The sequence below is a fragment of the Cheilinus undulatus genome, linkage group 3 (assembly GCF_018320785.1).
Source record: "Cheilinus undulatus linkage group 3, ASM1832078v1, whole genome shotgun sequence".
NCBI classification, from domain to species: Eukaryota; Metazoa; Chordata; class Actinopteri; order Labriformes; family Labridae; genus Cheilinus; species Cheilinus undulatus.
This window is the reverse complement of record NC_054867.1, coordinates 17,662,121-17,678,697: the sequence shown is the minus strand read 5'-3', so window position 1 is coordinate 17,678,697 and position 16,577 is coordinate 17,662,121. Positions and strand designations below refer to the sequence as shown.

The following is a 16,577-nucleotide window of genomic DNA, read 5'->3' as shown; positions in this document are numbered from 1 at the left end:
AGTTACAGGACTTAATTTTTGTCAAATTTTGAAACTTAAGACTTGCATACAGCCCCCATTTTCAAACAGGGCCTATAAAAAGTATTCTGACCCTTGAATGTGATATCCTTTAATTTATTTTATAATCCATCACTGTCAATATAATTTGGCTTTCTTGACAGAGAAAAAATACAAAACAAACTTGTTTTTGTTAACTTAAGTTTTATTTGCTTTTTTTTTACAATAACAACAAAAGCAAAACATACAAACAAATCCTGGTGTTGAAGCAGCTGCTGAAGCTTGTAACTCCTTCAGAGTAGTCAAAGGTGTCTTGGTGGCTTCTCTCTCACTTGTCTCCTTCTTGCACGGTCTCTCTGATTGTGTGGACAACCTGATCTAGGCAAATTTACACGTGTGCTATATTCCTTCCATCTCCTGATGATGGATTGAACTGAGCTCCAGAGGATGTTCAGTGCCTTGGATTTTTTTTTGTATTCATCTGCTGACTTATACTTTTCACAGACTTTGTCTGGGTTGCTTGGAGTTTTCTTTTGTCTTTGTGGTGTAATAGTAGCCAGGAATACTAATTAGCCAGTGACTGGACATTCATGAAACAGGTGTCTTTATAATACAATCACTTGGGACACGTTCACTGCACTTAGGTGATCACCATTTCACTAATTGTGAGCACTAATTGGCTAGACCACTGTTGAATTAGGTCATTCACTTTAAAGGGGGTGAATATTTATGCAGTCTCTTATTTTACATTACAAATTTTTGTGTAATTGACATTACTTTGTAGAAATGTTTTCACTTTGACATTAGTTTTTTTAAAAACATTTTTTAAAGAAACCAAATTATATTGACCATGATTGATTTGTAAATCAACGAAAGGGTATAACATCCAAGAGGGTGAATGCTTTTTATAGGAACTATAGCTAACATAATGTCGATGGATGAAGAGATGTGTGAAGGTACACAAGAAAATAAACATTTATAGAAGTTCTGTCTTTTTTTCTTCTTTTTAATATGAAGGATCATTATGATTTTGGTATGAGAGCTGTGAAGACTGTGATATCAGCTGCTGGCAATCTGAAGAGAGAAAATCCTGACATGAATGAGGTTAATGATTCAGAGTTTTGCCAACAATTGTGAATGGATTGTTTGAGATCTCTACTTGTCTGCTATTTCAATTGTGTCTGTAATCTTGCTCTCACCCAGGAGTTGATCTGTCTGCGGGCCATTCAAGATGTCAATGTGCCCAAGTTTTTACAGGACGACCTGAAGCTCTTCAGTGGTATTGTTTCCGATCTTTTCCCAAAAACAAAGCAGGAACCAATCAACTATGGCACACTAGAAGAATCCATGCGTAATGTCTGCACTAAAAAGAACCTCAAAGATGTGGATGGTAAGAAAATATTTGACATAGAAATGCATAGCTTTTTTTTCTAAGAAGGATTGGTTAAACAATCGGGATGATTGCAGGATATATCAGTAAATGTATTCAGCTGTATGAGACCACCGTGGTGAGGCATGGTTTGATGTTGGTGGGGCCCTCTGGATCAGGGAAAACTAAGGTGAGTTTTTTTATCGTCAGAATATTGTTGACATTTTAATTCACGATTCTCAAACAATAACAATGGCCATACTTTTCATGTAATAGTGCTCTGTCTTAACTTAATGTTGCATGTTAGTGTTATGAGATACTAGGGGCTGCAATAACAGCCTTGAAGGGGCAGCCCTCTTTGAGTGGAGGTGTCTATGAGGCAGTTCAGACGTATGTTCTCAATCCAAAGTCTATCACTATGGGACAGCTCTATGGAGAATATGACTTACTCACACATGAGTGGTAAGAGTAACAGTGTTATAGACAATAAAAAAAAAATTACTCAGAATTAAACTTGGCACAAGCTTAGCCTTTTTTGTCCATCCCTACAGGACAGATGGTATCCTCTCATCTCTCATCCGTGGAGGTGCAGCATCCATGGACAAAGAGAAAAAGTGGTACATGTTTGATGGGCCAGTGGATGCTGTGTGGATTGAGAACATGAACACTGTGCTGGATGACAACAAAAAACTGTGCCTCAGCTCAGGAGAGATTATTAAACTCACAAATGTAGGTTAATATTTTATATTCCACTTGTGCTGATAGTGTCCATCTTGTATCAGAAACTTTATGTTTTCCCTCTGCAGGTGATGACCATGATGTTTGAAGTACAAGACTTGGCAGTGGCATCTCCAGCCACAGTGTCTCGCTGTGGTATGGTCTACCTGGAGCCCAGTATTTTAGGCCTTGTCCCTTTCACAGAGTGCTGGCTGAAGCAGATTCCTGAGGCCCTGAAACCGTACACAGAGCAGCTTAACTCTCTGTTTGCCAGGTTCCTGCAGGTCAGAGGGGAAAGCAGCAGGCTACTTCAAGCTACTTGAGCATTTATGGATTATGGTTGTTTTTATAATATATATTTTTCTGTCTTTTTTTAAATTTATTTATTTATTTTTTTACCCCAGGACTCCATCACATTTATACGCACATCAGTAACGGAGGTCATTACTTCTCTGGACAGCAACCTCACCTGTAGTCTTCTCAATCTTATGGACTGCTTCTTTAGTCCCTTCAACGTTAAAGAGGTGCGTGGTCATCTTTGTGTTATGATCACATCCATAAGTGAATGTGCCGTGTGTAGATTTCAACTATGCTGCTCTGACTTGAATGAGAATTAAAACTTAATATATATTAAGTTATACATTTTTATAACACCTTTCTTTATGGGAAAGTTGGTTTGAACTATACAAAAAGTGCTTTGTTTTTGAAAAGTATTGATTGTGTTTATTTTGTCTCGAATATGCCAATTCAAACTAACAGACTACTCGGGTTTAAAATAACCACTGATCCCTTAAAGTTTTTACTTCTAAGTTTATAACGTATCTGTTATTTTGTGTGTGTGAGTGTTTGTTGCTTATGATTCCCTCTTTAACCGCATATTATTTTGTAGGGAGACAAGCCCCCTCCCAAAAAGAAAATGGACCGTCTGAAGGAGCTGATTGAGCCCTGGTTCTTCTTCTCTCTGGTGTGGAGTGTAGGAGCTACAGGAGATGCAGCCAGCTGTAAACGCTTCAGTGCCTGGCTCAAGAACAAAATGGCAGAAGACAAGGTCTGTGTTTGGGCGGCTTGATAATAGCAAATCTTATAATTACCATTATTTTGATTGGTATTGGGATCACGGTTATAAAACTCAATTTATTGCTGATTTTACAACATTCGCAACACATGCGCTTAACGCACACTCTTAATGCTTTGGGAAAAAACAACAAATGAAGCAAAAAATGAAAATAGATGAGTTAAAAAAATATAAATCTATCACCATAACGATAGAATTCCTTTTATAGCCAGCATAGATTCTTTGCAGAAGACATCATGCGCCAGTGGAGAACACTGCTTGGGGAGCAAGTAGTGATTTTTACATGAAGAAATACTACCATAAAGGGCCATGTTTTGAGCAGTTTATGACGATGCCCAGTTTTCAATTTGCAAAAAGTAAAACAGCCTTGATTCTTAAGATATTTTTATGTTAAAAAAATAGTTAAATATTAAGGCTTTTTTATTTTTAAAAATTCACAGAAAAATAGCAGCAGGCAGGAATTAAAAAAAAAAACTGTCTGAAGCCTGGAGGAGCAGTCTCACACTGCTCCTCTATGGTCTGTTTCCATAAAGTAGTCCAATCTGGTTCAGTACAGTTTTTTCATGGTCTAGCACATTAAACTCTGATGTTACTGGTGTTTCTCCAGCTGATGTCCATCTCACCAACCTCTGATCTCACTAGTTTTAATGGGAAATCAGTCTCTTTTTTAAGAGATCCAGATCATTTGGCTCAGCTCAGTGGAGCTGGTTGTTAGTCTCCTAAACAGCTCTTCATTCGTTACTAGTTTGGCTCTTTAAATGTGGATTAAATAAGGACAAAAAATTAAGGAAAGTATACTGGTACTCAAATGGGAACTAGCTACAGTGACTCACATGAAGGAGCTGTTTTGTAGCAAACTTTGTAAAGTTTATGTTGGTTGATAGTACATCACCATTTCAATTAAAAGCAGGTTTGTGAAAAAATAGGATTTTTTTTTCAATACAGTATGTTAAAAGGGCTCAGTAAGCCTCCTAGCTCAGTACAAAACTCCTCAAGACTCTTGTCTGGCTTCATCTGGCAAGACCATGCTGGATGCAAGAATTTCTGCAGGACTGAGTAATTTATGATATTGCTCGCCTCCAAGCCAGGTAAATCTTTCAAACTGTGGTAAAAATCCAATTTTTGTAAAGCATAAGGATCACATTCAATGTATCTAGAAAATTTCTAATGTTAATTGCAGCACAGAAGTCCAATTAGGCATAAATTACTTTCCAAACTTTCCTTTCCTTTCATTCTTCATGGCTGTCCCCCACTTTCTGACCCCATGGACATTTGGGACATGACATAACTACAAGTTTATTTTTTAACACAAGTGTGTTTGTCTTTCAGATTCAGTTATGTTTTCCAGAGAAAGACTTGGTGTATGACTACAGGCTTGATGATGCAGGGATTAGTCATTTTGAGGATGATGATGAAGATGTGGAACATAAAGTAAGTAGATGAAGCCAAATCATGCAGATTTTCTACGTGATGAAGACCATTAGATGCATTGTTGTCTTTATACTTTCTTGCATTGAAGGTCCAGTGGGTAAGCTGGATGCAATCTGCAAAGAGTGTTGTAATCACCCCTGAGACAAATTATGCTGACATCATTGTTCCCACTGCTGACACAGTGAGAATGTCTTTCCTTATGGATATGCTTTTGGCAAATAAGAAACCTGTGAGTACTCGTGTTGTTATTGAACTTTGCTCATCTTTGTACTTAAACAACACCTTTCACTTAAGAAGATTAAAAAGTAGCCCTGCTACATTGATTTTTAGACCTTTATGTCACACACACCACACACTGATATTAGGATCAAAGCTTATTCATATTACAGATGTTTAGGAATAGTTTAAATCCAGCAAGTTGGTCTTAAACACAAGGTTGTGTTTTCTCTCCCAGTCTCCATTCTGTTAACAACAATCTACCTATCCATCCATCCATCCATCCATCCATCCATCCACTTATTTCTGACCTGAAAAAAAAGAAAAAGAGAGAAAACAAGAATCATGCAATACAAGACAGGATCATATCCATAACAAAGTGAAAACTACTATTTGGTTTACAGGTTTGAAAAGGTGTAGAAAGAAGTACAGACTTATTTAACCCCCCTTTCTCAATACGTGGTGGTCTAGGTGCTCTGCATTGGGCCCACAGGCACAGGAAAAACCCTGACCATGTCTGACAAGCTGCTAAGGAATATGCCTGAAGAGTACATCACACACTTCCTCATGTTCTCTGCCCGTACCTCGGCAAACCAGACTCAGGATTATATTGACAGTAAACTAGACAAAAGGTTGGCTTTCATTGTTTATCCAACTTAACAACATCTGTATTTTAAAGGTATGCCTATGTCTAACTCACATCTTTTGTGTGCCTTTGTGTAAGGCGGAAAGGTGTGTTTGGACCTCCATTAGGAAAGTATTTCATCTTCTTCATCGATGACCTAAACATGCCAATGTTGGAGACCTATGGTGCTCAACCTCCTATTGAACTTCTTAGGCAGTGGATGGACCACAGAGGCTGGTATGACAGGAAACAGATAGGTTAGTATACTGTTGGGTTTTTCCTTTTCCCAAACTCTGACATTTTTTCAACTTTTCCTCTTAAATGTTGACTCTTGTACAGTAATAATCTTACAGTACATACTCTTTTTGGGCAAAAGTATTTGGCTGCCACTGCCTGACCATTACACCAGCAGGGGCTGTAATGACATTGTATATAAGTAAATGTACTTAAATATGGAGTCCCCCCCCCCCCTTTTGCAGTTCGAACAGCCTCACTCTTCTTGGAAGGCTTTCCACAAGATTTTGAAATGTTTCTGTGGGAATTTGTGCCCATTCATTCTGTAGAGCATTTATGAGGGCAGGCACTGATGTTGGATGAAAAGACCTGGCTTGTAATCTCCGTTCCAGTTCATCCCAAAGATGCTCAATGAAGTTGAGTCAGGTCTCTGTGCGGGCCAGTCAATACCTCATCAAAACATGCCTTTATAGTCCTTGCTTTGTGCTCTGGGGCACTGTCATGTTGGAATTGAAAAGGGCCTTCTCCAAACTGTTGCACAAAGATTCCTCTTCACTAGATATAAGGGGCCTGTCCCAAACCCTGAAAAACAACCCCATACCATTATCCCTCCTTCACCAAACTTCAAAGTTAGCACAACGCAGTCAGGCAGGTAACACTCCCAGCATCTGCCAGACGCAGACTCACCTATCTGACTGCCAAACAGATCACCCCACAGACCACGTTTCCACTGCTCCACAGTCCAGTGCCAGTGTGCTTTACACCACTCCATCTGACGCCTGGCATTGGACTTGGCAGTGTGAGACTTGCATGCAGCTGCTCAGCCATGGGAACCCAGTCCATGAAGCTCCCACCGCATAGTTTTTGTGCTTACATTAATGCCAGTGGATGTTCAGAACTCTTCAGCTTTGGAATCAGCAGAGTGTTGGTGACTTTGTTGGTGCACCATATGCCTTAGCAGTCGCTTCACTCTGGGATTTTACATGGTCTTCCACAGTGTGGCTTAGTTGCTGTTGTTCCTAAATGCCTCCACTTTCTAATAATATCACTTACAATTCACTATGGAATATCTAGCAGGAATGCAATTTCACAACACATTTTATCGATGGCGTCCATCACAGTACCACACTTGTGGTCACTGAGCTTTTCAGAATGACCCACTTTGTATCACAAATGTTTGCAAATGGAGACTGCATGGCAAGTTGCTTGATTTTATACATCTGTAGCAACGAGTCAGATTGAAACACCTGAACTCAATAATTAACAGGTGTGGACAACTACTTTAGTTCATATAGTGTAGAGGGCATCGCCATGCCTTGAAGATATTCCTTGTCACTGTTTTATGACAGATATGGATTTGTTTACAAATTCATTATTTGGACCATCTCATTCATTTCCACAGGAACTTTCAGGTGCATAGTGGACATCAATTTTGCCTGTGCAATGGGACCCCCAGGGGGAGGTAGGAACCCCATAACTCAGCGCTTCACACGCCACTTCAACTTTCTCTCCTTCACTGAAATGGAAGATGCCAGCAAGAAAAGGATTTTCTCCACCATTTTGGGTAGTTGGATGGGTGAGTCATAGCTGCCAGCCCTTTGGATTTACACATAGGTCAGGTGTTGCAGAGATAAGGATACTGAAATAAACCTAAAGAAGTTTCTTTTTAAAAAAAAAGAAAAAAGAAAGAGACTTTAACAGAATATTTGTTCTTTTTCAGATGGAAATATGAGTAAAAAGGAGCCAGGCAGTAAGTCAGGGACACAGAAATAACAAGTAGACACAGTGTGATGTGTGTGAAAAATCCCATTGAATAACACAAGTGTGTTAGTGTAGTTCATATCATAAAAGATATAAAAACATCAGAATGTTTGTCATTTTATAAAGGGATACAGTGTTCTGTTTTTGATCCAGAATTGTTTCAAATTCTTTGAATGTATCAATTTTAAATTATCCCCCATATTTCGCTGTTGTCACTAGGACCGGTGCCAGAAATCCAGCCACTGAATGAGTCCCTTGTAGATGCTACGATCAGAGTCTACTCTACAATTACATCCCAGCTCCTCCCAACACCAGCCAAGTCCCATTACACCTTCAATCTTAGAGACCTGTCCAAAGTCTTCCAGGGCATTCTGATGGCTGAGGCTGGAATGATTGAGGTAGTCAAACTCATTATATATCAGACTCAGTTAAAGTAATGGGGCATAATTCTATCACTATTATGATACAGATTAGTAAAATACCCTGTCATTTGACCTATTAAGTACAAACAGCCTGTGCCAAAGTAGGGAAAAGTATAAAATTGTTAAAGGGGTACATATCAAAATATCAGTTGTAAAAGTGGCTTACTGTAATGATTTTAGGACAGACTTCAGCTGCTACAGCTGTGGTACCACGAAAGCTGCCGTGTATTCCAGGACCGCCTGGTGTGTGCTGAGGACAGGGACTGGTTCAACAGACTTCTAAAGGACTGCATTCAGGAGTTTGACTGCAGCTTTGATGAGGTTGTGCCATGCCAGCCTGTTTTATATGGAGACTTCATGATTCCTGGGGTTGACCCCAAAGTATACACACACATAGAGGACAAGGAAAAGGTGAGCAGTGCAGCTGTTACAGGTATTTAATTTTAAACTGGATGGGAGGTAGTTACACTAATCCTCTTACCCACTATTATTTCTTTCTGATACTGTTGAATTTCAAACAGCACAAATTATGTTTGGGGCTAAAAATAAGAAATTATCAGGAAATATACAGAATATATTCTCTGAAAGAAAATGTAATTATAACTTAAGAGGACCATATAAATTTTGATCTGTTTGCGTGCATACAGTAAAGAAAAGTTTTTGTGTTTCTATTTGTGGGGTGAAACTGTGGAATTGTCTGAGTGTCGATCTCAAGCAATGTCCAAATATGATCCAGTTTAAAAAAAGATACAAAGAGGTGAATTATGGAGAAGGGGTGGGATCTATCGATCTATCTATCTATCTATCTATCTATCTATCTATCTATCTATCTATCTATCTATCTATCTATCTATCTATCTATCTATCTATCTATCTATCTCTTTTGTTCCATTCTATTGCAAAAGGTTGATCTGTATAGTTTAACAAAATTTGGTTCTTTATGATAAATGGTCTAGTTGGTGAGAGTGATGGAGGAATACATGGATGACTACAACCAGACCAGTACCACCAAGATGAAGCTGGTGCTTTTTATGGATGCCATAGAGCACGTGTGTCGTATCAGCCGCATCCTACGGCAGCCCCTGGGCAACGCCCTGCTGCTTGGAGTGGGTGGGAGCGGGCGCCAGTCCCTCACTAAGCTTGCCTCATATATGTAAGATTCACATGCAACTTTCATTACAAAACACAATATCCAGGATTTTTTTTTCTCAAAAGAACTGCTTTTGTTACGATCACATTGCTTATCACAATCAACACTTGGTATCCTGTTATTGTTAATATTTTCTCTTTATAATTATTTGTTAAATTTTGGGTACAAGCTAAGGGCTGTCTTGAAAGTGTTGAAAATTAAAGTTATTTTTGTTTGAGTGGAAAAAAAAATCAACATTTTTTTTACTCGAAATGTTCTTTAAAATTTGGCATACGCATGCATTAATATGATGCGAAATATTTTTCTGCCTTTTTTGTGCCCTTCTCTATTTTTAGGTCAGAATATGTGTGTTTCCAGATTGAGTTGTCCAAAAACTACGGCCAGACAGAGTGGAGAGAAGATATTAAAGGTATCATGCTTAAGGCAGGCCTTCAGAACCAACAGATCACCTTCCTCTTTGTTGACACACAGGTAAACACCAGCCGTCTCTTTTTGCCTACAGTATGCCATATACAGCCACACAGTACGAGTATATACTGTATTTATTATTATGATAATAAACTTATTTATACAGCACCTTTAAAGTGCTTTAACAGATCTAGCAGAGGCATGACCTCGGGGATTAATAAAAGACATTAAAAATCAAACCAAACAGAGGTCTTGAAGTCAAGCAAAAAATCTAAACAATCTGAAGTGAAAAAGTTTACATAAATTAATTAACCCAATTTAAAGGGATGAAAGTGACACAACTTTTGAAAGCATTCAAAATAGTCAATACCATAGTGGATATGATGTACGACTACATAAAAACACATAAAAAGATGTATAAAAGACAATCACGTCATAAGTGATAAAACAAGGATAGGATGATCAAAAACAGATGAAAAGGTCATATTTGATTTGCTACCTAAGGAATATTTGACATATTGGTCCAGAGGGACAATAAGACAATTCTATCATATATGCACTCCATTCCTTGATTATGTAGGCCTGAGAATATGCACTAAATTCTGGAGGGCTTTTCCCAAACCAAGAAAAGATGGCTAGTGGACAAGGGGGGCGCTCTGTTTTCTGTATGACTTCATTCACTGTATGTTTATATGTTGTAACAATGTTTCAACAATTTGATATCCTACTTTGCAATGCAGGACTGTGCTGTGCTCTGTGTATTAGTTGGAAATTGTGCTTGTTTTGTTTAGTTTTGGAGGGGATAGTGTGTTAATGTAAAATGTACGCACTGTTTGATTAAGATGTGGTGCTTAATTGTCAATAAAAATATTTTCCAAAAAAAAAAAAAAAACAGATGAAAAACAAAGGAGAAAGAATGACTGGACTAAGACAGACTGTTTGGAAAGCAACAGTGGGAAAAGACACAGATAAATAGAGTTAGTGCAACAAAATGAATAAAAGTGTGATAAAGATAAATGGATAAAGGAGACATCACTTAAAAGCAAATCTGTAAAAAAGAGTTTTAAGGAGTGATTTAAAAGATGATACAAATGGGACTATATAGTGTATAGTATGCAAATGGCAGTCCTGGAATTTGACTCTAATTACCGCACTTAAATGAAGTAAGCTTGTTTCAATGTTTAGGCCAAAATGTAAAATTTGTGTTTCTCGACTGGTTAACCACCAGGAACCACCACCACCTCCTTAAGGAAAAATGACCACCCAAATTTTTGAAAACTCAAATTTATTTAAGAAAAAATGTTGCAGTTTTGTGAAAAAATTTATATTATTATATGTTTTTTTCAAGGTTTATTTTTGGGCCTTTATTAGATAAAGGAGGATAGTGGATAGACTCGGAAACAGGGAAGAGAGTGGGGAGAGACACGAGGCAAAGGGCCACAGGCTGGATTCAAACCTGGGACACCTGTGTACATGGTGCTTGCCGTAAACCACTCGACCATCTGCAATATTACTGAAAAAAGAGTCAAGACAGGACAAAACAAACACGTTTCAAAAAAGCACTTTATATCATATAATTACAAAAACCCTGGGGGGAACACGCAGGTGTCCTTTTTATCTTTGATGAACAGATATATGGCTTACTCACTCTGAAGGACATTACAGTTTTACTCCATTTCCCAATGATAATGTGGAATTTTGGTAATTTCTAAAGGAATTATCTGATTATCTTGGAAAAACCAGCCCTTTTACCTCCATAAAAGGAGATAAGCAGAGATCGCAAGGTAACAACCAAATTTTGTAGAATGCAGGAAATTCAATTTTTTACAATACTGCACTCTAATGTGTAGTATATCTGTTCTTTCCTGAACATAAAGCAACATTTTGCTCATAATTTTGTTTGTGTAAACCTTCCAGATTAAGAGTGAGTCCTTCCTGGAGGATATCAACAACATTTTGAACTCTGGAGATGTTCCCAACCTGTATGCCTCAGACGAGCAGGAGCGTATCTTAATGGCCATGAAACCAGTGGTGCAAGACCTGGACCAGCAGCCAACTAAAGCCAACCTCATGGCTGCCTACATCAGAAGGGTCCGCAGCAACATCCACACTGTACTCTGCATGAGGTTAGTAACTGTACAAAACCCATTTACATAATCATAAGTTTACTAAAAGAAATCCCAGAGCTTGTCCATCACCTTTGTTCTCCTTATAACCCTCCTCCTTTTTCACCCCCACCCCTGTTCTCGCTTCATTGTCATCACCACAGTCCTATTGGTGAGGTGTTTCGTGCCCGGTTGAGGCAGTTTCCCTCACTAGTGACATGTTGTACTATAGACTGGTTCAGTGCCTGGCCAGTGGAGGCTCTGCAGGCTGTCGCCACGTCATTTCTTAATGAGCTGCCTGAGCTTGAAGCAAGCCCCACAGCAACAAGAGGACTGGTAAGGAGGCTGTGCCTGTAGATATTTCAGAGGTACATTGGTAGGCGGGTTTTTAAAGTTATATTGAAAAGACAGAGAAGTATTGTACATTCAAATGTTTCCATAATTTAAACAATAATATGGAGAAAACAATCGGACAGTGAAACAAATCTGGCAACTAGATGTTTGTTACATGACATTGGGTGTCTGTACTATAATTTTGAAACAACTTTGCGTGGTTCAGTTAAATGGAATATACCCAGTAACAGAAAAAGGACTCGTTTTTAGAACTCTGTAAAATAAATGAAAATTACTGGCTGTTTAAAGGTGAAGAAAATAGCAAATACAACATATAACTTCTCTTTTTCTATCTGTTTCCCTTCTCCAGACATTGATGTGTGTGAAGATCCACCAGACAGTAGCCAGGAAGTGTGAACAGTACCTGGCTGAGCTTTCACGACACAACTATGTAACACCTAAGAGCTACTTGGAACTCCTTAAAATCTTCTCGGATCTCATTGGACGCAAGAAGCAAGAATTATGCAGTGCTCGTCAGCGCATGAAAACTGGTCTGGACAAGGCAAGACACCTGAAAAATAAGAATAGTAAAACAAACACAATACCTAGATTTTTTTTCCTGTAATTTGTGTAGGAATCATAAGCAGAAATGACAATTTCTTTTCTTATCTGATCACCTGACCTTCTGTCATGTAGCTCCTTAGCACAGCAGAGGATGTCAGTACTATGCAGGAGAAGCTGGAGACGATGAGACCTCTTTTGGAAGAGGCTGCCAAGGACACTGAAGTCACTATGGAGACCATCCAAGTAAGGAAAAGAAAACATTTCAGAGCTAAAAAAGTTTGAGTTTGAAACTCTTTCTGCGAAACAGCAAAAATGCCTTTATTTTTAGGACATAGTCATGTAGTCCTTAAAAAAATGTTGGTATCATGGCTTCGACAGGAAATCATACAGATGCAAAGTAACAGTTGTCAAATGTAGATGTATTCCCCTTTTTAACTGGGATTTGGACTTCACTCATATTGTGACCTCTAGATGGTGTCAGTGCTTAAGTTTGACTGTGGATGGTTTTTTTGGGCCATTACATGTACATATGTCCATTCTTACCCAGGAATTATTGTAATTAATGGACTTTTCATGTAGCTATATTTGCATATTGTTTGTTTGTTTTTCCAGCTTTGAAAGTTGGTGCTTTTGCTCTCTTGGAACAAAAAAAACAGGGTATACTGTTAAGTGTTTGTCCCCTGTATGTTTATTATTGCCAGAGAGACACAGTGGTTGCAGAGGAGACCCGTAAATCAGTACAAGCTGAGGAAGACAAAGCTTCGGAAAAAGCCAGTTTTGCTGGAGCCATTGCAGCAGACGCCCAGAGAGACTTGGATGAGGCTTTGCCTGCCCTGGATGCTGCTCTCACCAGTCTCAAATCACTTAACAAAAATGATGTCACTGAGGTAGGAGATCTGGAAGATGATTGGTTGTAAATTGCTTTAATAGTGCTTGGTTTGTTGGTGTGAAAAATATGAATGTATTTTTCCCCATAGGTACGAGCAATGCAGCGACCTCCACGTGGAGTGAAGCTGGTTATTGAGGCAGTATGCATTATGAAGGGCATCAAACCCAAAAAGGTTCCTGGAGAGAAGCCTGGCACCAAGATTGATGACTACTGGGAACCTGGTAAGAGTTTGCTACAAGACCCTGCCAAGTTTCTGGAGAGCCTCTTCAAGTATGATAAGGTGATGTACATCATTGGTGTAGTTACTGTCATGCCTTTGTATTTATTTTGAGTTTTGCCATTTCTTTTTTGGAGAAGAGTCTGAGTCTTTGAATAATTATGTTAAGCTCTAGAATTCTTTTACTTGCAGTGATTGATGCTTTTTTTCATTTTCCGCTTGGAAACAAGAAGATGTACTAAACTTAGCTTTTTTTATTCTGCAGGATAATATCCCTGATAGTATGATAAGTTTAGTCCAGCCTTACATCGATAATGAGGAGTTTCAGCCAAACTCCATTTCAAAGGTTTCAAAAGCCTGTACCTCCATTTGCCAGTGGGTGCGAGCCATGCATGTATATCATTTTGTGGCCAAGGCCGTGGAACCTAAAAGGGTAGATAAAAATATTCTGATTATCCAATGTTTTGTTTAAGACACCTTTTTTGTTAAATATGAGAGTCATCTTGCTATTAAATATGGACATTGATTTCACAGCGAGCTCTTAAGGAGGCCCAGGATGACTTAGCAGCTACCCAGTGCATCCTGGATGAAGCCAAAGCAAAGCTGTCAGCAGTGGAGAACGGCATTGCTGCTTTGCAGGCCAAGTACCAGGACTGTGTTGCTAAGAAAGAGGAGCTGGACAACAACTTTCAGCTTTGTGAGGCTCGCCTTGTACGAGCAGACAAGGTCAGGATTAAGACTGAGAAAGGAATACAAGTCAAAAAAACTAAACCTACTTCATGTGGGGTTTGGGAAGCTTTAGCATTATTGTACTGATAGATGTTTAGGGCCAGGTAACCTGGGAGGTAAAAATGATATTAACAACATAGGGATTAAAGAAGGAGAGCTGCGAACACCTCAACCCAAAGCAGTGTGCATGAATGTACTGATTAGATTTACAGTACATCAGTGTTAATTTAAAACTACTAAATGTCACATAGTTTACCCTTTTAAGACAAGTTTATATTGATCTCAGAGGTCCCCAAAACATCCTGTGAAGTTTGTTGCTGAAAAAACACTCCAGTATTGGATTTTTGCATGTCTAAAAACCCTCTGTTTTAGCCCTGGTCAGAATGAGCTGTTTCTGCGTCTGTAGCTTTAAATGTTAATGAGCTGTCTGACTCCACCTCTGACTACACTCCTATCAGGAATTGGATGGGGCTTAATGGGTGTGAGGAGGGCGGACCTTTCTTCCAAGCTGGGAGGGCCAACCAAACCTGGGGGTGGTGCTAACTCCCCACATCACATTATGAGGGGAAAATCTTAGGACTACTTGTTTCAGCAAACATTTTCTGAAAGGGGGCGGGGGATTGTGGACAGGCCAGGGGCACATATTTTTGTTAGAAAAGCCTGAAAAAGTGTATTTTACAGCTGATTTACCACAGGTGACTTCAATCAATGTGAAGAAACATCTCAGCAAAGATCCAGAGAAATGGGAGGAACCTGAGCTGAATTTCAAGTGTTTAGGCCAAGGGTCTGAATACTTATGTAAATGTGATATGTGTGTTTTTTATTTTTAATAATTTGTTTTTTATTTTTAATAATTTGTACTATATATATATATATATATATATTTCCCTTTGTCATGATGCGGTACTGAGTGCAGACGAATGAGAATAAATATTTTTTAACTGTAGCATCAGTCTGAAACATAAGAAAACCCAAAAAGTGACAGGGGTCTGAATAATTCCTGAATGTACTGTACATGTTCAGGAAATAGAACTCTGAATATGTTTGGCATTTTGCCTTACGTTCATCAAATCTCTACATGTTACTCCAGCTTATAGGTGGTCTTGCAGATGAGAAGGTGCGTTGGAAGGAAACGGTAGAACATCTGGAATACATGGTCAATAATGTGGCAGGAGATGTGCTCCTATCTGCAGGATATGTGGCATACCTGGGTCCCTTCACTGTAAGTTTGTTGTATCTCAGTAAGTGTACATGAAAATTATGTATATACTCTGTTGCAACTGTCTGCATGTTAATGATTCAATTTTTTGTATTCTTGACTAGTAGACAGGAACAGTTTGATTTTTTTCTGTGAGTTGTTATAACTAGACACTAGACTTGACGAAATGACAACATATGATTATTCTTGTTTTGTACTGTTAGAAACATTAAAGAATCACAAGGGGACATTTTGATAGGCTCCTTGACTTACACACATAGTATTTAGGCTAAACAGTGGACCATCATTGAATTAGAGCATTAGCAAAAAGGCTTAAAGGTTATTTTTTTGTGTGTTTAGGGGGAGTACAGGGCAGCCATGGCAGAGGACTGGCTGCAGTCTTTTAAAGAGCTAAGTGTCCCCCACTCTGAAGAACCAAACCTGATCAGCACCCTTGGAGATCCTGTCGAGATCCATTCTTGGCAGGTCAGAATCAGCCGGTTATCAGCAGACTTTCAGGCCTACACCTCTTGAATGGGATTTAAATTATAATATAAAAATAATAAGAATAGTTTGACCATTAGGATAAGTGTTGTTTTTGAGTGCTTTTTGTATAAAACTAACCAAGAAAATTGCTTTTACGTTAAAGACTTCCTTCATTTAATTTTGTTTTATTTTATTTCCTTGTGAATAGATTTCAGGTTTGCCCAAGGATAACCTCTCAGTGGAGAATGGTGTGATTGCCCAGTACTCTCTGCGCTGGCCTCTCTTCATTGATCCTCAGGGACAAGCAAACACATGGATCAGAAAAATGGTGATAATACTATTCTGTGTCCTTTTAAAACCACAACTGCAGAGGGTGCTAGTGAGACAAAAATATATGACAGAAATCATATCAATTTTCTAATCCATCCCTTTACATCACATAGGAATGTAATTTACCCGTATCAGAAATTGACAAAGCTGAGTATGTAATCCAGATGTTACTTTTATTAAACAAGGCTAAGTACCTACACCTGGTTTTAAATATTCCTTGTGTTGTCGCTTACTCAAATTGTCCATGACTCCTGTGGGAAGACACTTAGTGTCTGTTCTTTTTTGATCCACTTCTCATTCACTCTTGCTTCCTGATGTTAC

General features: G+C 38.7%; 1 protein-coding gene across 1 annotated transcript in view; it reads left to right on the top strand.

Moving 5' to 3' along the window:
- The window catches only part of dnah1 (dynein, axonemal, heavy chain 1), a 40,474-nt gene that overhangs the window by 13,559 nt on the left and 10,338 nt on the right, over window positions 1-16,577 (top strand). The window contains exons 33-60 of the mRNA XM_041783910.1: window positions 1,015-1,101; window positions 1,201-1,387; window positions 1,465-1,556; window positions 1,674-1,828; window positions 1,918-2,095; window positions 2,173-2,367; window positions 2,488-2,607; window positions 2,973-3,131; window positions 4,488-4,589; window positions 4,678-4,818; window positions 5,277-5,437; window positions 5,530-5,687; window positions 7,067-7,240; window positions 7,645-7,823; window positions 8,028-8,258; window positions 8,804-9,000; window positions 9,333-9,468; window positions 11,323-11,531; window positions 11,675-11,846; window positions 12,214-12,405; window positions 12,540-12,650; window positions 13,109-13,294; window positions 13,385-13,576; window positions 13,779-13,946; window positions 14,048-14,239; window positions 15,333-15,464; window positions 15,801-15,926; window positions 16,135-16,254. Of these exons, the coding sequence (XP_041639844.1) occupies window positions 1,015-1,101; window positions 1,201-1,387; window positions 1,465-1,556; window positions 1,674-1,828; window positions 1,918-2,095; window positions 2,173-2,367; window positions 2,488-2,607; window positions 2,973-3,131; window positions 4,488-4,589; window positions 4,678-4,818; window positions 5,277-5,437; window positions 5,530-5,687; window positions 7,067-7,240; window positions 7,645-7,823; window positions 8,028-8,258; window positions 8,804-9,000; window positions 9,333-9,468; window positions 11,323-11,531; window positions 11,675-11,846; window positions 12,214-12,405; window positions 12,540-12,650; window positions 13,109-13,294; window positions 13,385-13,576; window positions 13,779-13,946; window positions 14,048-14,239; window positions 15,333-15,464; window positions 15,801-15,926; window positions 16,135-16,254 (4,452 nt within the window). The remainder of the gene's footprint in view (window positions 1-1,014; window positions 1,102-1,200; window positions 1,388-1,464; window positions 1,557-1,673; window positions 1,829-1,917; window positions 2,096-2,172; window positions 2,368-2,487; window positions 2,608-2,972; window positions 3,132-4,487; window positions 4,590-4,677; window positions 4,819-5,276; window positions 5,438-5,529; window positions 5,688-7,066; window positions 7,241-7,644; window positions 7,824-8,027; window positions 8,259-8,803; window positions 9,001-9,332; window positions 9,469-11,322; window positions 11,532-11,674; window positions 11,847-12,213; window positions 12,406-12,539; window positions 12,651-13,108; window positions 13,295-13,384; window positions 13,577-13,778; window positions 13,947-14,047; window positions 14,240-15,332; window positions 15,465-15,800; window positions 15,927-16,134; window positions 16,255-16,577) is intronic.